This window comes from Centropristis striata, chromosome 7, assembly GCF_030273125.1.
Source record: "Centropristis striata isolate RG_2023a ecotype Rhode Island chromosome 7, C.striata_1.0, whole genome shotgun sequence".
NCBI lineage: Eukaryota > Metazoa > Chordata > Actinopteri > Perciformes > Serranidae > Centropristis > Centropristis striata.
Genome location: NC_081523.1, coordinates 13,963,975 through 13,986,096, shown reverse-complemented (window position 1 = coordinate 13,986,096; position 22,122 = coordinate 13,963,975). Strand labels below are relative to the sequence as shown.

The 22,122-nt window shown below is 40.5% G+C and overlaps 1 protein-coding gene across 1 annotated transcript in view; it reads left to right on the top strand.

The window, feature by feature from the left end:
• The window catches only part of kiaa0825 (KIAA0825 ortholog), a 120,987-nt gene extending 103,298 nt beyond the window's left edge, over nt 1-17,689 (top strand). The window contains exon 23 of the mRNA XM_059336916.1: nt 16,644-17,689. Within this exon, the coding sequence (XP_059192899.1) occupies nt 16,644-16,827 (184 nt within the window). The 3' untranslated portion in view covers nt 16,828-17,689. The remainder of the gene's footprint in view (nt 1-16,643) is intronic.
• Nucleotides 17,690-22,122: the final 4,433 nt, after the last annotated feature.

Here is a 22,122-nt window from a genome sequence, read left to right as displayed (position 1 = left end):
GCTCATTGTCATTATAATTACTATACGTTGAGTCTTAATTTCATGGTCGTCCATATTGCCAGCGTGATAGGGCTGTCTGTTACTTACATCTTCAGTAACAGCTGTCTATTCAGCTAGTGTATCCATCCGCCTTTCATATGTTCAACAGTCTCAGAAATAACGACTTCATAATGACTATAATCACCTCAGATGTAATTATAATGCATAGCCATTGGTACAATTAAACTGTATTTTCTGAAGAAACATACCACTTTTTTTCTTCCTCCAGATGTCCAATCAAGTGTAAATCACAGATAAACTAATAGCAGGGGACTATATGTGTTATGACCCTTTCATTGAATAGACTTTAAAAGGAATCACTTTATACCAGTTACTCTGTCATTTGCTGGAGGGTCCATCCCATCTGTCTGTTAAGGACAAGCTGATAATGAAGTGTATTTGATGAAGTAAGTTGATAATGAGAGCTAGCCGGCCAGCAGTAATGACAGTGTAGGAGTAGAGACAGTGGCAGTAGCCTGCAGTGGTGGATGTTACTGTTCAGACTTTTCTGACCTTCACAGATTCCAGTTTCCCCTCCAATACCCATCATCAGATTGAATCATTGAGGAGGCGTGTGTGCTCGTACTTGCGCTTCTGTGTGTGTGTGTGTGTGTGTGTGTGTGTGCAAATGTGCCAGGATGATCTCATTCACCAAGGTCTCCCCCTCCTAGTTTTGGGGGAACAAAAATAATCTTGCAAAGAGGGACGTTCACATTCACACGCATTCATGCACACAACCCGCCTCTGACTCCAAGGCCAGGCAATTGGCTTGGAGCAGCTGAACCATGTTACGCCACACACACACACACACACACACACACACACACACACGCAGACTCAGACTCCCATTTCCTTGAACCTGGCTACTTGCCTGTGCATCAGGACAAGCTCTGTAAGCCCTCCACTGGGATGTGGGGTGCATAGCGAAGCAATTTGTCTAATATCTCCTGCATCCTCTCTCTCGCTTTCTCTCTAACTTCCTGTCTCTTTATTTTTTCTCTTGCATGCACATGCACTATTTCTTCCCCTCATTCTCTTTCACTGTCTTTTTATTCCCCTCCTTCTTCACACTCAACTACTACTGCTCACCCTTCCTCACCCACCCACCCACCCCCTCCCAGGCTAGGAGACACCATAGAGGGGTCTGCTGAAGACAGGGCCCATTGACAGGCTAGAGTGGCAGTAACTTATTGTCTATTGATGGAGTGTGACAAATCATGTGGGAACGCAGGGGTGCATGGCAGTGAGAGCCAGGGTGTTGAGTACGTGAGCGTGCCTGTATGTGCGCTTGCATCTCAGATGTGTCTGTGTATGTGTGCCCGCATGTGTTTGTGCCTTTTTGTGTCTACGCCTGTGTGTGTGTTTGAGCGTAACGTCTTAGTGTGGGGCAGGCGGGCATAGCCGAGACCCTTCACAGCTCATTTAGTCCAAATGGGGCCACCTGGGTGGTGAGGGAGCTCAGCAGGGCGGCCCTGGCACTCTGGAGCCCCGCTGACAGCCCCCAAATATAGGGGCTCCGTCGGCCTATTAATCAACACAGCCACTCTGACAAATCACCACAACTATGACCTAATGAGAGGGGGAGAGAGGAATGAGGGAAAGGAAAGAGGTAGAGACATAATGGAGGAGGTGGAGGGGGCACAAGGAGTATATTGACGAAGGTGGAGGGGCTGTAGGCATGGAGGCTAAGAAGTGACAGAGAGAGCAGAGACTTAATGAAAAGGAAATGAAAGAAGGAGTAGCCTGACATTGCGACTGGCAGTGCGTGCCATGGGGGTAAGCCATGAGGTAATGAGAGGAGAATGCTAACACAGTTGTCATCCGTAGCTGATCCTCCGTTCTCCAGTCCTACTCACAACAAACCAATTGATTTGTTATGAAAGCCCAAATCATGCACTCCAAAATGTAACAGAGTGGATTAGTAAGCACCCGCTCAGCCCCACCAAGTCTCCGTCGCCGCAAAATAAATTAGACTACAAATACTTTCTCTGCACTTTTTTTTTTTTTTTGCAGATGCTTCAGAGCAAATTAGAGGTGAGAAGACGTTTGAGTTTGAAAGCAAACAACATTGATGTATGTCTCCTTCTCTGGTTCCCACCCTGAGGTGTGCTAGCATCTAATCTCTCCACTACCAATCTCAGGTCCAAATCACATTAGCCGGGATCAGAGGTGAAACTGGAGCTTTTCAACAGCAGCCTGTTCTCACTAATGAACCCCCATGGCCATCCACTGCATATTACAGCCACACTGAGTGAGGGGGAGAAACTTTTGCAATAATCATTATGTAATTGCACTATGCCTGAGTTTCCATTGCCCTGACATTTTCAAAGCTCGATAGCAATATCTTTATGCTTCTCTATAGGGAATATGTTTGGAATGGCTCTACTGTATATGATTGATGGTTTTCTGAGGCTAAGCAATCTACTTTATTGTAATTGTATAGTTCAGTGTCCGTCTGAAGTTTCGACGATACAATATCAGTTTATTTGCGATGAATCTTGTGTTGTGATCCCAGACTGACATGACTGACATTGATTGTGCTTGTTTAAGTGACCCAGCTGTTAAGTCACTCAATCAGGAGAACCCCAGCACTCACCCACAGCCAACACCACCTGTACCACACACACACACACACACACACACACATGCACACCATACCTACTGCTTCTTCCGTCCTCTTTCATTCTCTGAATCTTTACAAAATCTTGCATCGACAGAGCCCTACTTTTTTGTGGCCAATTAATATGCAGTCTACCACTGAACACTAGAGTGAATATTCAAAAGCAGCACCTTCCTATTGACTTGTATCTGTCTGCTGTGCTGTCCAACCATGGGATCTATGTGATATACTAAGCCTGGCCTGTCTGCTCGATCGACTGGCCCAGGATGGAGGGCCCATAGAGAGGATGCACAACTGCATGCTCCTGCCATCCATTACCTAGTTACGGTAATGCTACAACAGCTACTGCTACTGAGTCTGTGGAACAGAAGTTACACACCTTGCTAGCTGTGCACACACAAGTCGTTACAGATTGAATGTCTATTTGAGAGAGGGTCCCTCACCAAACGATTCTTCAACAACTTATATGAAAGGCATTTGTTTGCCGAAGGTGACATTAGTAAGATACTTTCACAATTAATAGGCGCGTTTCCATTAGATACTTTTCCCTCTAGTGAGCTACTATGGGTGTGGCTTGGGAGACATTATCCGGGAACAGAGGCAGAGGGGAACTAACTAGTGGGCGAAACCAAAATACTCAGCCACTTTCCAGAAAGTACTCAGTGGAAACACGCCTAATTTTAGTGCATTCATGTGCTGCTTACACTTCCATAGGTTGGAAGTCATTCTTTTGACTTTGGTATGTTCATGAGCTTTAATTAATTCGGGTTGCGGGTCACTGGGCCGGGGTACACCCTGGACAGGTCACCACATTATCGCAGGGCTGACATATAGAGACAGACAATCACACTCTCAAACCTAAGGTTTTGGACTTTTGGACTGTGGGAGGAGAACCCGGGGAGAACATGCAAACTCCACATGTAAGTGCCGCAGACCCTCTTGCTGTGAGGCGACACCACCGTGTAGCCCTTCATGAGCTTTAAGTCAAGGGAAAACAACATGGACACTACAGAGAAGATGTGTTGTATTCTATTGCTCAGAACATTTAAACAAAATGTTGATAGTTAAAATAATACTTTACCTGCCTTCTTATCAGGGTTAATGCCAATAAACAAATTATTTAACTAATCTAGGTGACTTTACGTTGGCAGCAGCTTAGTGACAGCCTAATATAATATTACAAAGTACAGTACATGCAAGCAAACATGTATAGTAGTGTTCAATATAATAGCAGTCCAATGTGACTAACCATATTAATCCAGGTTTTTAGTATAAATTTTATTGCTACATGGCAACCAGTAGGTGCAGTAGATTCTCAGAAAACCAACAAGACCCAGCATTCGTGATAAGCACGCTGTTAAGGTTGTGCAACTGGGCAATTAGTTGAAAGGGGTGTGTTCAAAAATATAGCAGTGTGGCATTCAATCAGTGATGTCATCAATTTTGTGAAAATACAGGTGTGAATCAGATGGCCTCTATTTAAGGATGAAGCCAGCACTTGTTGAACATGCATTTCTCTTTGAAACTGGCCTAAAGAGAGATGGAGGAACATTTTGTGGACTGATGAGAGTAAAATTGTTCTTTTTGGGTCCAAGGGCCGCAGACAGTTCATGAGACGAGCCCCAAACTCTGAAGTCAAGCCACAGTACACAGTGAAGACAGTGAAGCATGGTGGTGCAGCATCATGATATGGGCATGTTTCTCCTACTATGGTGTTGGGCCTATTTATCTCATACCAGGGATCATGGATCAGTTTGCATATGTCAAAATACTTGAAGAGGTCATGTTGCCTTATGCTGAAGAGGACATGCCCTTGAAATGGGTGTTTCAACAAGACAATGACCCCAAACACACTAGTAAACGAGCAAAATCTTGGTTCCAAACCAACAACATTAATGTCATGGAGTGGTCAGTCCAATACCCGGACCTTAATCCAATTGAGAATTTGTGGGGTGACATCAAAAATGCTGTTTCTGAAGCAAAACCAAGAAATGTAAATGAATTGTGGAATGTTGTTAAAGAATCTTGGAGTGGAATAACAGCTGAAAGGTGCCACAAGTTGGTTGACTCCATGCCACACAGATGTGAAGCAGTTATAAAAAACTGTGGTCATACAACTAAATATTATTCACATAGATTGCTAAATCCTAGAAACAGGAACATTTTTTTCCAATTTTTCCAACACCACATGAATGCAAGGTTAGACCTTATTTGTTCTTCTTTGTGTATCTTGTCTATAGAAAGAATAAGGTGCTGCTTTTCATTCAATAGCAGTTTGAGCGTTTACTTGCTTTCTTAATCAGTCGTTTGTGAAAATGATACAGTTTCAGATGTTGCCTGTGTTTGCTTATTAAAACTAGCTCTTTATGTGTTGTATTTAGTTGACAATGTAAACACTCATGAATCAAAATCCACTGATTATAAGTATTAAATCTGTCTTCTGATGCAGTGTACGGCTGGACAATTACTGTACCACCCCATTCAGCAGCTGCAGCTATACAGTACACATGCCCCCTGAATGCATAGTGATGGAGATAATGAATGTATAGTGAGCTATATACTCCAATGTGACTATGAATATAACTATAAATAGTGTGCATTCTCACTTTTGCAAAGTAAAGTCTGCCTCACTACTCTGGTTCTAAGTATATTGATGCTACTCTATTAATAACTCTAATTCATCTGCATTTAATGTATTAGTGGATAACATAAATCTGATTTATTTTCTAAATTAAATCCATCTTTGTCAGTGTAATGTTATTTTGCATTGATTTTAATTAAGGCATTTTTGAAGGTTCTGCCCAGTGATTTAATCTCATGGCAAATTCTCATCGAATTGTGGGCAAGGTCACGGGGGGCAGAATGCCAACTTTTTTTTACCATTTTCTCTCAAAAGAGACAAAATTATTGATGTGATGTGGCATGTAGTCTTGATGATGCAACATCAATGTTAGTAAAGTAGAATATTAGTGCCCCTCACCTCCGTTTATGACCTACACCACGCTACTGTATTAATGTCAATAATGTGCTTAGTTTTTTCTGGCGCATCCGTGCTACGAAGAAATGAAAGTGCCGGCTTGTACAGCATGAATGCAAAGCAGGGAAAATTCGACATCACATGGATAAAGGTTAAAAAAAACCTTTTTGGCGTGTTATGCTTGCATTAGTTGTTTTTTGTGATATGTGTGCCTGCAACCAAATCATGAATGATGATGTTACCACGCTCTTTTCATAGTATTTGACAATGTTTGTATTTTTGCTGTAAGAAATGCAACACTGCCAGAGGGCTGTGTGTATGTGTGTGAGTGTGTGTATGTATGCTCTCCTGAGTTGACAATAGACCTTTACAGCATCAAATCCTACAAGGTGAGGCACAACTCAAAAACGTCTTTTCATCGCCTTCCTTATCTCTTTCACACTGCTGTTGGCAGCAAGAAAGAGAAAGAAAAACTGAGAGAGGAAGCATTATAATTTTATTATAAGGATAGAGGGGGTAAAATAGAGCACAAGCGATAAGGATCTGGAGATTAGGATGGAGCAGAACAATAAATTATGCAAAGTGTTTGAAAACACATACAGCTATAATTAAGTGCCATTTGATTTTAAATGAGGTGACAGCAAGGATTTATTTATCTCCTTAACCCCCTAAAACTGCCATTAGCATGGTAGAAAATGAACTGTTTGAACTGGTAAGAGAACAAGGCCCTGATCTGATACACAATAACAGCACCCCCAACCAAAAACTGATACACACACACATAGAAAGGTGAGATCAATGTCTGCGTGAACTAATCAGTTCATTGCAGGCCCAACAAAACCACGGGAGCCCATGGCTAATAATGTCATTATGAAAGGAGCCTGAACAATGCTCTATTTACAGTATGGACCTTGGTGAGGATTACACACCAACTGTTGCCACATAGGTTCAGCAGTCAGAGACCAGTTTTTGTGTACCGTTGTTGGAAGGCTAACTGAAGGATTGAGTCTAAAAACACCAAAAGCAGTGACAGACTGGGATATTAAATCCTAAATATGGTTTCTCTTTGTGTTTAAACTCCTTGCTTCAGATTTTGAGGAATGCTTCTGCACCTGTCCGGTCACGACCTGTATCTCACAGGGTTAAAATTTAATATTCCCTTTTTGCTATGCTAGTGTTCTGCTAACTGTCTTCTTGGCGCAAAGGCAACATTCATAACTTCGCCACATGATAATTGCAATTAGACACAAAAAATGCAAATTGCACTCTACACATTTCTGCAAAACTTTATAGACATGTTTGCACTGGTGCTATTTTTTGTGAATAAAACTTTGAGACGGGGATGATAGGTTGTGCAATTAGTTGTCGCAATCCATTCTTTGTGGAGTGTTGATGATGCACCTGATGAAACTGCCCTTTGGTCTCACTCCTGATTATTTCATGTCCCAAAAACACTTCTATTTTCTTTCTAATTAGCTTGTGACATTGGTTTTGTGACAAGGTTTTGTTTTTATTCCAACATACCTGTTATTCAGCACAACCTCTCACCATGAAATCAAGCGTACTAGTAACTTACCCAACTAAGCCACTACATAATCCATAAAAAAGTAAAATATGCTGAAATATGCAATTTATTCATAGTGGCTATGGAAGTGATACATAGCCGGGTTTGAGTTGAAGTTTTGCCAGATCAATGTCTAAGAGCGAGGTCTTTGTCTGAGAGCAAGTTGCAGTTTCTCAACCCTCAGCGCTCCTTAGTAGATTTCACAGTTTATATTATGCACAAATGACAAAGAGAAAGTACTGAATAAGTAATAGGCTATTTCCTGGTAGCATATTGAGGTGAAATCACAACGAACATCTCTTTTTCTCCCCTCTGTATGCTGTTCAGTGGGGAGATTGCATGAGTGAATGCTTGTTCTCAGTGTTTGTGCATGTGTGTGTGAAGAGGGCAAAATATAAAGCTACTGACTGTTTATCTGAATCAGCTTTGTTCATTAATTCATGGGTAATATTTTATGCACTTGGTGACAAAGTTTAAAGGAGTAGACCCAAATGCAGACACAAGACATTGAGGGAGATGGTATGTTATGGGAGGCGTTGATGATTATTCTCTAAAGGAAGAAGTTGGGGGGCCTGTAGATCATTCAGTGGCAAGGGAGGTAGGACTTGTGAGTTGAATGTTCGTGTGGTGGTGGGCTGCAGGGGGAGTCACAAAATGGAAGAGAGGGTGATTCTTTTCAGGCAACTGGTGGGCCAAGGCTGGACAAAGTTTGCAGGTAAACTCTCAGATTATTCAGAAACAAATCACAGTGAAGTTACCATTGAAAATGTATTGCATTTTGTCACATTTTGCAGGATGTAAGCCAGCATGCTTTTCTGGCTATACTCACCCACAATCCTCTGTGCAGCCAGAGAGTCAAAGTTTAAGGTGTAATGTTATGGCAAAGTATATGTCCCAATTGTATGCATACTGCATAAAGCAGTACATCATTTGTAATGGCAGCTGCAGTACATACTAAGAGTATAAATGAAAAACTATGCTATTTCTAACGCAGCATATTATCTTTTTTCTTAACTTAACCAAGTAGTTTTGGTGCCTAAACCTAACCAAGTAATTCAGTTTCACACCGTTAACTGCATGGCTAAAACTGCGAACAGTCACATGTTTAAATCAGCGACCATGCAACCATTTCTGAGACTGATCAGTCATATTTTGTAAGATATCATACAAATCATCTTTGTCGATAGTAAGAGCCCTTTCTTCCTTCTTCTCTCTTTTCTATCTTCTTCCTGCTCCTTATCTATTTCTCTCTCTCCCTATACGTCTCTCTCTTTGGCTCATGGGGGAAGACAGATTGCCTCTGCTGAGATTTTTGATCCCAGAGACCTGCAGGCACACTGGAGCTGTTAACAGGTACCTGCCCACCTGCCTGCCAGGCTGAATGACTGACTTACTGACTGCCCAACTAACTTAGCCTCCCCTCGTTACTGCAGTAACACACCAGAGGAAGGTGATGGAGGGAGGAGGGAGGGTGGTCATGAGACATATGGGGTAGATAAGAGTAGGCTGTCATGCTCAGATATACATGCATCTGTTTTCAAGGTATCATTTTAGTGCTGTCACAAGATCAGAGTGAGAAATGCACTAAGTAAACGTATAGATGCTGATCAGATGGGATAAAAAGGTTCAAATGTATTTGGAGTTGCTTTTTGGTTCCTTTTTTTGGAAATAATTGTTGTGCCTCATGTGTTGGGAGTTTGAGAGGCGGTGTCAGACAGTCGTCAGGCAAACACAGGACACAGCTGAAAGGTGCCAAGGTGGTTGGCTTCCTTAACGAAAGGCCTTGCTGTAATGATTTACAGTAGCTCAAGTGAGAGAGGTCACACACACACACACAAAAGCACATACGCATGCACACATTTCTTCGTGTCACAACCTCCTCTTGGGTGCTGTTTCAGTGAAAGGTGCCAGCCTGCTCAGCCAAGCTCCTAACAAGAGCCAAACAGTCGGGAGACTGAGGAGGAAGAAAAAAGGTGAGGTGAAGTGGGGGGTAAGGGGGGTGAGGAGGGGAGATAAGAGGAGCAGAGCGCTGTCAACCTCCTGGGACATGTGCAGAACTCAGTGTCTATGTGGAGCAGTCAGCTACTGCGCTGCACTGACCAGCAGACGTTGGCTGTGTGGACTTGGCAGGTGTTTGGTTATTTGCTGTTGTCTGCATGTAATAATACATTCACAAACAGCAAGGATTCTAAATTGGACCTCACCTTGTCAAACACAAACAAGGCCCCTCACCTTTTCTCCCCGGAGCAATATTTGATAGATCTTACCCACAGAGTCACAGCGAGCCTATTTGAGGAATGTACCAAACTGTGTCCAATAGACTAGTACTCACAGTCACACTGCGGTGGACAAGCAGCCTAATGATGTCTGAAATACCGGCACAACTGCTATGATATGCTGTGATAATTGCTACCCTCCTGTCCGCAGTACAAATAAATGTGGAATCGGTGGGCAAACACATTAATATGGAAATGTCTACATTAATTTGGAGCATGGTCTAAATTATTCAATAATTAAGCCATTGCAAATTTACACAAACTTTCCCCCTGGATGACTGGGGAGAATAGTGAGGAGCTGGAAACAGCCATGCAGAGGATTTGAAATATGTGGTCACATGATGTGAATGCATAGTCATATCGGTCACTGAACCGAGTCAATTTTTAATTTGGGTGTTCAGGCTCTCAAATGAAATTGCATGGCCATAGATATTTTGCTTGGCTACCTTTGCTTTACTCACTAATATCAGCTAAAGATATTAGGTTAGGACAGTGTTGTTTAAAATCAAACATTGTATACATGTTGAAAATGACGATCACAGCATTTGACAGCTTTTGGCCGCTTCTTCTTTTTTTTAATGGCAAATTGAAACTAGATGAAGCATTACTGGATTGTCACCTGCCAAAATATCTGCCAGCCTTATGCAATTATATTAAAGCTGGTTAAAAAATGCTATTTTATGTACTTTTGGCAGATACTCATGGTGCACTCCATTTTGCTATACTTGTCAGTGTAAATACACGAAAAATAGCAAGTGTAAGTACAGAACAACACAAATTAAGACACAGCATAAGGTTTTACCTGCTGTAAATACCAAATGCAGTTGTGAATAATGAAATTGTAGCTGAAAAATCCAAATACATATTCAGTTTGAATAACAGAGATTAAGAAAAAAACTCCTGCTTCCACAAGCGTCCTGTTCATTGTACAATGAGTACATTTCTCAAACATTAGTCAAGTTAACAAGATACTATGATATATCTAAAGTACACCTACCTTTTGAATTGTAACTTTTCACTAGAGAGATATAACATTATATCTCCAGTAGTTTCTCTCTCCGTTAGCCTCCCTCTGTGTTTGGACTTCTCAGTATTAGTATGTGTGTGTGTATGCATCTGTGTGTATTTGAGGAAAAGGCCCTTTGTGCAGTCTGATGTGCTGGACTTATCATTGCTCGGATTTGGAGTTTAAAACCACATGGCGTTTGAAGTTTTGTGTTTGTGTGTCCCTCTGTGCGTGTGCGTGTGTGTGTGTGTGTGTGTGTGTGTGTGTGTGTGTGTGTGCATGCCCCTGAGCCTGGGTGTATGTGTGTGTCTGCGCCAGAGCACGTACAAGCGTGTCAACTTGTGTAACTGTGGATGTCCTTTCAAAGGGCCTTCACAGATCTGTCCGAGGCCCTTTGATCAGGCGTTCTATGACTCGCCTGCTCTCGAGATGGGAGGGTGCGTGCTGGGTGGGAGACGAGGCTGGTTGGACATGGATGAGACTGTGGATTTTACCAACACATTCACAAACACACACACATACACACACAAACATTTAGGCATCAACATGCACACACACACACACACACACACACACACACACACACACACACACACATTTAAACATTTGGAGATAGTTAAAGAGTAAAATACTGGAGATTTATTCAAATATGTGTATATATAAGACTCACAAGATTAGAAAGTACTCCACAGACTCAGTCTCTTTAAAGGGCTAGTTTTGAGCAAGTTAAGTAAGAAAGGTTAAAGGTAAAGGTTAGCAGTTGCAAAGTTACTTTTGTAACACTGTGTGGATATTTGCATTTGTCTATCTTGAGCACAGCATCTGTAGAGTTCATGTTTACTTTGAAATAGATTTGCTTTGATATTGCATATTTTTTGTCTTCGCTGATTTAGTGTGTGTCTTGTAGCTTTTGAGCGGACATCAGTTTGGATTGAGATGGATCTCAGGTAGGGTCTAATACTGACTGGCATCACCGCACCACACGGACATACTGTAGACCTGACACTGAATTGATCTGACAATAGAATGGATCAGTGTAGCGGCTAGTAAGTCAGAAGGTAGAGCATAATCCCCTCTGTCAAGTCTCTGTCTCGTCAATATTCAAATCCAGCCGGCTGTCCAATGGCTGTCAGTTACAATCTCCCTCTGGCTCATGGCCTAGCACAGGCACATATCTAAATTGAATTGGATGTTTTCTCCTCAATGGAAATTCAGTCGAAGAGATGACCCCTTTGCCCTGTATTGTGAACTTGTCAGTTACCCCAACTGAACTAGATTCTAATGTACAATATCCATTCCCAACTAATATTTTATCTTTTTTGTTTGCTTTCCCCCCCATTTCTCATTTTCCTTTTAGTTTGTCATACAACTGCTGTCTGTTTCCCTTCACTTAACATCTTTCATGCAAGCCAATCGGAGCAGACTGGCCTTTTTCGCTTAAAGAGACAGGTGCTAAAACGGTTTCAGATAGAGGGTGAATACAGGTGTTTTCCAACATTAAGAGAAAGTTTTTTAACATTAAAGCATGTATCAGGGGTGTAATGATACATCGATTTGGATCAATACATCGATTCAATGATCAATGTCAGTATCCTCAATGCACACATTGTGACTTTGCTTTTTGTTCAACTAAACCCCAAATGCTTTTCGTCATCTCTTAGAAGTCTGTGCTCCCTCCTGGAATGATTTATTCCCTTGCACTCTGCTTCTCTGTAACACCAAAGGCCAAGTGTAATACCGTGAAATGAGATCGTATGGATTTAGCATGGGTCTGAAGAAGACACACAAAGTGTTCACATCTCTCTCCAGTAGATATATCCTTCCACCAGCTACACACATCCACTGACCTCACCTTTACTCTTAACCTTTCAACACCTAACCTCAAACTCTGACATCAGCAAAAAGTAGCTACTTGGATTCTTAAAACTTATTGTGGTCAGGATGAAAAGGTTCATCCACTGCCGCTTTCTCTGGGAACACTGAAGACTCAGTGCTGTCTAGAAGTTAGTTTTTTATAACTCACAAGTTTTGATACATCAGTGCTCATCTTTTCTTTTCTTTTTTTCCAGAGACGTAGGGTGAATCTGAGTGTCTTGGTTAGTGAGGGACTCTCTTGTCAGTTGAAAACCTGTTTTGTGATGTGTATTGCTGAGAAGGGTTTATTTTTACAAAAAAAAAAAAAACCTTGTCTAATTCATCTTTCACTCTAACCCCAGGTTCTAACCCCACATGAGATGGTTGAAGATGTGACGACCAGTCAAAAATCATGTCCATTCGCTAAAAGTAACCAGACTCCAAAGGTCTAAAACTGAAAGTGGTACTCACAAGGGTAAAAAAATGATAGAGGACATTTAACCATAGTCTCTCTCTCTGTCTCCATCTCTCTCTCTTGTTCAGTCCCTCTCTTCCTACTACTCTGACACATGTCGCCCTGGCATGCATGGAAAGGCCTGACCTTTGGAAAGTTTAGCACTTTAAATATTTAGGCTTGGGTTATGATGGATCCTCCAGGCCCTGCGGCAATGTGCGAAGCCTCTGATTAGGGCTGCTGTCAGAGTCATTTAGCCGAGTGTCTGGCTGCCGGTGGCGCTCTCTGTTTGACAGGCGAGCCTTTTAAACAAACAGCGGTCCCAGTGGCAGAGCAGGCAGGGCACCCAGCGCAGCACAAACACCACAACACTCTGAGAGAAACCACTCAGCCCACTGACAGCTGCAGAGGAAACCACTGGCCACTGTCTCTCATGATCTTTCAGGCACTTTGTCTTCCTGCTCACTCACTTTCTTTCACATAGTCTATACTTGAATCTCTGCCTGTTTTAGTCCGTCCTTTTTTTTTTTTCTTTCCCTCCATTTCATGTCGATATTTTTTTCTTCATCAGTTTACGTCTCGCTTTTGTTGTTCTCTGTCTCTTGGAGCTGCTGAACATCAAAGTTTCATCCGTGGTGTGTTTTGAGTAAGATTTAGTAAGTAAGTTGATTGCCGGATGATCTCTGAGCAGGGCTTATGCTCTTAATTTGTCAAACATCACTACTCATTATCAGCTGGAAATCAGGATAGATGCTCTCTGTCTCGTGCCTGCATCGTCCCATGATTAGGACAGCTTACATTGATGTTCACGTTGAAATACATCTGAGCCAGCCTTTTCATCTCACTCTGAGACAATCTCCCGTGGCATCAATCCTGTAAATATATGAGTCTTAATATGTGTGTCCTATTCTGTATTCAGAGGAAGAGCCAAGTCAGCAGCTCCAGTATTAATGCATGAGAAATGAGCAGAGCCCATAAGAATTAAAGGGTAAGACTCCCCTTATTAAGATGTAAATTCCGGGGGAAAACTTGCCGAAATGAGGATACAGTGAAGTTATTGTCAACTTTAGCCTACTTATGCATTTCTAAGAGGCATTGTTGTGTTATAGTTGTTGAAATTAGATACACACGCCAAAGCACCTTGTGTATTTTTCAGCTCATTTTCAGCACGAGATCAACCAATATGCAACCTATACTTTACGGAACAATTTACACTTTTGGCAACATTATCTAGTGACAGTATACATGGCAACTATCGTGGTAATTCAATCTCTGTCTGTGTGTGCTCCTTCTTTTTTTCCCTCCCTCTCTACCTCTTTCTCATTTCAAATTTGCACTTAACACCTTCCTGGGGAAAGGCTTCTCATTCATCAACGGTGTTTGTCCCGGTGACAAGCAGGGCGCCTCCTGCATATCAATATCAGCTAAGACAATGCTGAGCCTGTAACCTTCAGCTAAATGTCATTCTGCTTAATCCTATTTGAAAATTAAACATTGAAAAACCTTTAGCGTACCTTCCTGTCTTCCTTCCTCTCCCGCTCCCTCCTTTATTGGCTGCCGTTCCTATAGCTGCTTGCTCTCTCTCGCTCCCCTTCCTGCTCTTGTTTTGCACACTGTGTGACATTTGTATTGTTTTGTTTATGCGAGTGTTTGTATCCCATAATGGTTATTTAGTAGAACTGATTTTAATTTCATGTCTCTGAAAAAATAATATAGGGGCAATTTGTCTGCCCCTAGTAGTCATCTGCATTCATCTAACAAAGTCTACAGCAGTTATCAAAGGCAGACTTAACTACCTCTCCCTTTGTTCTTTTTTATTTTGAGACAGTCCACTCACTCTGATCCAGACTGAAAAAATACCCCGAAAAACAGAGAAACTAGTGACCAAAGTTGTGTGTGGAGGGAGAATGCAGTCACACGAGAGGGAACCTCTTTGTCAAATCTGCATATTTACATAAACAGATCCTCCCCTTACAGACGGTAATTACTACACTGACAGTGGTTGGGAAGCAGAGGAAGAAAATGCCTGATTTGTCCAGATACACAATATGACAGAGGCTGAAACTTCATCAAAGTGCTCTGCATTGAGAGGCCCGCTGCTTAGTATGCATGAAACACGTGTAATATTCTTGGCGTTTTCTTCCTCCTTATACACATGTGCGCCTCACACACATACACACATGCAGAGAGCGCAAGTACGTGGTACATGTTTGAAGATACAGTGAGGAATCGGAGGGGAGGAAGGGCGTGATAAAAGGAGACGCAGAGATTGCAATGAAAATGCAATCATTTGTAGTCGGACAGATATAATTCTCTTTTGGAGGCAGTGTGATGCGGCAGCTCAAAGACAGCCTTCAGCCAGCTCTCCATATGGATTTGATTGACCACAGTCACTCGTCCAGAGATTCCATTGAATTACCCGGAGTGAATTACAACGTGACTACCCTTGATGTCTTCATATTGAAGCCCTCCATTCACTATGGAGCTCGAAGAATTAGAAAATGGGATGGAGAGACATACTGTAGAGGCAGTTAAATAAGACAGGGGACGCTACGAGATATGAGGAGGATTTCTGCCATGCTAAAAGTTAGTTACCCAAGCAGGGGTGATATGTAGTTAAACAGTTGACTTAGCCACAGTAGGCAGCTGATTGACAGGAAGGGGAGAAGACAGAGACCTACAGAGAGCCAAAAGCCTCTATTTTATATTCTCTTTCAAAAAGATTCAAAATTTCTATTTCTAGGGAGTCCTAGCCAAGATAGCAATATAACAAATACAAACAACTGACTAAAAACAACACAGCAGAAAGTAAAAAACCCAAACTAAAGTCGTAGTATAGTTTTAAAAAAAAACTATTGTCAGGACATTCAGTGGCCATATAGTCCTTGATCCTGATTTCATAATGTGCTATGTTTGTAAAATAATCTAGTTTAATGTGTAGCTCACACTTAGATGAGTACAATACTTGTAGTTGAATGTGCAGGAATGACATACCACTGATAGTATACTGATCTGGTTTTAGGAGTCAGCAGAGAATATAAGGAAGGAGGCAGTTCATGTAAAATGGCTTTATAAAGAAAAATGTACCAGTGTTCCATTCTCTGCTTGTATAAGGAAGACTCTCTCATACAAGCTGCAATGATGTGTGCTGAATCCCAAACCTGAAACAATCATAGAGGGTTAGATGAATTTGTCTGCCTGCATATATAAAATATCCCCATAAACAAGTGCTGATAAATGCGTCACCTGAATTAATTTCTCCCTTACACCAAAAGAAAAACAGCATTTGTTTCTATAAAAGAAACTTACCTTCAGCCTGAGTCTTTTCATAAGATACTTGATATGATGTTTAAAAGACAGATTGTCTCTTCTAGAGCATCCCTTGGGTCTTTATTCTCTGTGTGTGGATGCTCACAAGTCTGTAAGTGTGTGTTTGCATGAGTGCAAAAGTCTAATAGTGTATCACAGCAGCAGATGCTGCTTTGGTACTGACCCTCACAGTATGAAATAAGAAAGAGAAGAAGACTCCCATGTGAGAAGTTAAAAAGAGAAAGTGTGGCTTGTGGAACCTTGGAGAGCTTCAGTTTGCGGTGTGTGTGAGAGAATTTATTTTGGACAACGGGTTACTCCACACTCTGTGTGGAACCCAAGCCAAGTTTCATGCAGAGGGTCATTTCTTTTTACTGTTTGAAACACAAATAGAGGTGAGATAACGGTACACAATCTTCATACACCGACATAACTTGTAGAGGACGCATTTGGTTGTGCTGCATGTGTGTTTTCGTTTAACCCTGAGTGACAAATGTTGATTGGCATTAAAACAGCTCACATTCCGTCTCTCTATGCTTTCTAGGTGGGAGATGGAGGAGGATGCAGAGCTTGGAGACGGAGAGAAGTTTATCGTAGAAGAACTTCAAAAAACCTATTTTGTTTGCTGCTGCAGCCCAGGACCGCAGGACCGTCCTGACGCTGATGAGACGCTGGCAGAGCAGACCCAGGGGGAAACACAACAATCCGATAAAAGTGCTGCCCAATAACAGCCCACGCAGTTGGAATTTTTATCATGTTGTAAATGTTTGCTTGTAATACTCACTTGCAGCTCTCAAGGTAGTAGAGTGTGTGTATGTGTGCACATTTCTGGGTGTAATTGGGTTTGTGCATGCACTGTGTGCAGCAAGTTTGCATATGTGTGTGCATGAAAACATGAGTGAGAGAGCGGACCAGAAACTGTGGAACAACAAAAAGAGTGAGGGAGACGTTGCCTCCCTCTTTATGCACACGTCTCAGACAAACTCTCTGTGTTGCATCAGACACATTTCATCTTTTTGGAGCACATCTCCAGAAATCAGTTCTGGGAAATGGAGAGCCTGGATTTGTTTGCCTGGGACAAGATGGGATTGTGTGATCATTGTCGGTAGTTGAAGTTTTTTTTTTGAGACAGTGAGTGTAAAGACGTTGGTGTCAGCATACTTTCTCCTGGTTCCTGAAAGCAAACATCAAATGTTACGGTTGGGAAGCAAGATGATGTATGTTTTGATTACAGTGTGTCCCAAAAATCTGCCCTACTATGTAATATCAGTCAGTATTTTGTGCAAACTGAGAAAACATTTATTTTATGTGTAATACGATTGCTCAGAATATTTTTCAAAGTGTGTCCATATTTTGCTATTTATGAGATGGAGATGTTTTAGAATTAAACATGAAAATAAAATCATATTCTTACTTCACTGTTCAACATGCTTCTTCAGTCATGTGATCAATTTGTGTGATCTCTGTGCAGTCAATAATTTATGATGATTTATGACTATCCTTACATTTTGAATACATACATTAGATGTTCCTTCGTAATATAGCTGATGTTCACCTAAGGATTAAACCACGCAAATTATGCTCTTTTCATCAACAACAATATCATTTCAGCGCACAAAGGCTACTATGCAATTCCTTTGAGAGAGCAGGAAAACGTTCCTTGCTCCTGAGAGATGTTCTTTTCCTCTTTAACTAGATTTTTAAATGCAAATGTAGCAAGATTGCGATCACCAAACCACTTAGAGAATACAAAAGACAACAAAATGCACTGAATTCTGCCTGCGAAACCAAGGCTTAAACACAACAAAGCAATATTAGTCTTTGTAAATGTACTGTTTTTGACATAACAATAAAACTGTTTTATTTTGGTGTTGAGAAAGAAATATTTGGCTAGCCAAACTGTTCTTGTTCTGCGAAAGGAATGCTTTGATCTCTTTCTTTCTCCCTTGCCATCCCTCCTACAGTAAGCACCTGTAGGGTTATCCATTTGTATTTTTCATTGGGTGATAGGTTCAGAAGACATCTGTCAGGAAAGCTGACAGTACAATTCACACAAAATCATTACAAAGAATGATTCATCACAAAGAATAAATTGAATATTCTATTATACAGTATTCATTCGGGGATTATCAAACCTACATAAACATTTTAGACTCCCGGAGCTCATCATGACATATTCATGCAGGATAAACAGTCACAGCATTTTGACTTCTCTGATTTCCATTTCAATTGATTACCTTCAGTATATTAGTGCATTATCCACAGCAAACTCACAGCAGAAACATGTTGGTTTTATTTGTATGCTCATCCATTGAGTACAACAAGCTTTGTGTCAGCATGTAGTGAGCCAGTTTGAGCGCTCTGGTTTCACATCATCTCCATGCCAATTCCTCATTATTTGGCTTTGAAGTTACAAACAAGTTGTATGGCATATTTTACCAAATGTAATGCAATTCAAGATACACCAACAAATGAATCATAAATATATATATTTTTCAACCACTTGCAATAAGTAATACATGGGTAGTCACACTTTGAAATACACACAAAAACACAAGCTAACAAAGACAGTTTTATGCAGTCATGCAAGTGCCATTTAACCATAAAAACGTCCATAGATGTACACTAGTTGGAATTCATTTACAATATATCATATAGAATGTCCTTTTATACAATGAGGAATCAGTGTAAGCTGCCATCACACAGAAACCTGAAAAGTCTTGCCATAAATGGATTCTCTGGAATCTGTGTACATATAACACAACTTTACACAAATTACTTGCAATGCATAGGCCAAAATCCAATTTTGCCTGCATATGATACGCACAGGAGCATTTCCAAAAGTAGAGACTCTACCAGTTGCAGGAGATTGAACAATCGCTGTTAAAATTTCATCACAAAACAACACTGCATTCTAAGGTTAGGGCAAAAAAGGTCCCTGGTTAGTCGTTTAAGGTTAAGAATGTAAAATAGATTGTATCATATATGCACGCAAAATTGGATTTTCGCTTATGCAATGCATTTAATTTGAAAGTGTAAAGTTATGTTATTTGTAGGTATATTGAAGATGTTGGGCTGTACTAAGATTCAAGTTGGCTGCAGTTTGAACATTGGCCTGAATGTCTGCTCTACTGTGGGCCAGTCAAGTTTTTCTTTTCTGCTTTTGGTTTGAAAAGGGTATGAAATATTTGAAATCCATGTGAACTGAGCAGGTGCTAGTTTTTTAAAAAAACTGACATGTCACATCACTATAGATTGGTGACCAAATGAAACAGACCAATAGTTTGATTTAAAATAATGGATTTCTCCAGGTGTGAAAAAGTGAGAGAGGTTTAGTCATTTTTAGACATTAGGAAATAAACATGTGGAAAAACTACATATCATCCGCTACACAAAACCTTTATGGACCAAAAAAACAGCAGTGGACGGCTCCTCTCTCTCCGTTGCAGGATGGAGAGATTCAAAAGATCCTTCGCTCCTACAGCCATCAGGCTGTCTCATTCTTCAAGAGATTCTACCAGACTAACTGAATTTCCCCTAGGGGATGAATAAAGTAATTTTGATTTCTGATTTTGATTTGATTTTAAATGTGACTTGCCATATAAATCCACACCTCTGCTCTCAGGTGATGCACTGAGTACTGAGTGAGTGAGAAGCATTTCCTTTATCTTGTCAAACTCGGTGGATATCAATGCCACAATATGTCATCTCTGTTTCTTATTTGGGTCTCCCCTCACAGCATTTCCAGTGCTCTGCTTAAGGAAACAGGGTAGCTCAGCTCCCCTGAGAAAACCAGCTTCAACTTCTATAGGCCGTCCGGAAGTAGGGCATCCAGCTTTAGTTTAACCAGGAGGCTATTTCTGTGAGTAAAAAAAAAAAAAAGCACATGTTATAAAGTATGGTTGCAGGTATGATACAGGTGACCAGAGTGTGGCAGGTGGTTTTGGTAAGTCACCTGTGGCATCATATCAGCAAGTCCGGAAGGTCTACTTTCAATCATGAAACAAATCAAATTATGTTTTTTTTTCTTTCCACTTTTCCACTTGCTCTAATCCATTTCACTCTGACAATTTTGTGAGAGTAGTCCTGAACACTTTCACCTCATTAGCTTCCCCCAAGAGGAAACTGATGTCCTTGTGCCAGAGGTGGCTCTATCCTAATCACTATCCTCTCTTAACAATGAATGTTGTATCTTTCCCAGTTTGAGGGATTTACATCAAGTTTATTTAGATGCCATGCAAGTCACCAAGGTAAACCAAACATAGGTCCAGGTGAGAGAGAACCTTGTGTGCTTACCCTGACATAAAGGCCTGACATTCACTCACTGTCATGATAAATGAGCACCATATCCTTAATGATGTACTCCCACTATCCCATCACAGCCAATCACACATGCAGCACCCTCTGCTCCACTTCTAATAGCGTTGACGCATGTAAAACATGCAGAGGTATCAGGCTTTATTATTCTGTATATTTACAATGTTCATACTTTATGCAATATTAGGATGATGCTGGAATTTAATGCACAATATGATAAATAAATTCTTATAGAGATTCTATAAAATACAGACTCTCAATAGTCATCTTAAAGTGGATATTATTATATTTCTGTTATGCAAGACATAATATAACAAAGTGAACCTTTCAGGGGAGAAGTATCGACATAACTTTTTTCTTCTTCTCTTAATTCCTTGGCCCCATCCTCTATCAGTAATTATATATGTTAAACATATTAACCTTTTAAACATGCGTTGTTTTAGATTACTCTACCTCATGCCTCATGAGGTTGTTAAAATGCTCTTAATATGCACTATTTTTTTTACTTTTGAAACTTCCATCAGAGTTTTAAAAATGTATTTGCTGTATCTATTTAATATTTGTACATAAAAAATACATTACAAAGACTCTCACATATAGACAAACACAAGTTTACCCACATATACTCAGACGTTAATCAATAGTTGCTAGCATATACAATAATTGTTTAATTCCAGATGTCCAATGATCAACACTATAATTGAGAAGTTACCAATGTCTCTTTTTTTTTTAAAGATGTTGAATGATGAACAATATGTAAGTTTGAATTCTACAAAACAACACCTCTGCATCTGAATATTGAGCCTCTTGAACAAAGACTATACCATGACATCCCTGTATACTTTATAGTAGCACTTTAGCGCCTTGCATGTTGTAATTTGTGTGATTTTTTTTCTCCCTTCAATTTGATTTATATACAGTCATGGGAAAAAAATATTAGACCATTGTTTCCATCAGTTTCTTGTTCATTTTAATGACTGGTACAACTAAAGGTACATTTGTTTGGACAAATATAATGATAACAACAAAAATAGCTAATTTGAGTTTAATTTAAAAGCTGATATCTAGCCATTTTCCATAAATCATTATCAAGAAAACAATGGAAAATGGCTAGATATCACCTCTTAAATTAAACACGCTATTTCTGTTGTTATCATTATATTTGTCCAAACAAATGTACATTTAGTGGTACCGGGCATTGAAATGAACAAGAAATGAGAGAAAACAAGGGTGGTCTAATAATTTTGTAGCCCAGGATCTCAAATCACAGATTTGCCTCAAAGAGCTTTAAAGACTGTACAGGGTATGACACCATCTGACCTTGACTATCACAGCCGCCAAGGAGAAATGTATCAAAAAACCCTAAATTGTGGACCTATGTGACTGAATCTGTTTTTGTTTGTCTTTTTTGTCTGCCTCATTTCGTTTTATTTACTCTTGTAAAAAATGTTTGAAAAATAAGGGGAAAAAAGGAAAAATTTAAGTACAATAGTAGCTCAAAAGTGTATTTACGTACACATTTATTTCGTTACATCCACCATTAAACATTACAAAGCCCACTGGTGTAAATCTCACACAAGAGAAAACAGCTGTAGGAACTGGAGCAGATGTGTGCTACTGTCTCTTTAAATATCCCTTCCAGTCCGTTGCCCCGGTAACCCGGAAGCTTCACGCTCTCCATGCTCTGCCCTGCTCAGAGTCCTTCC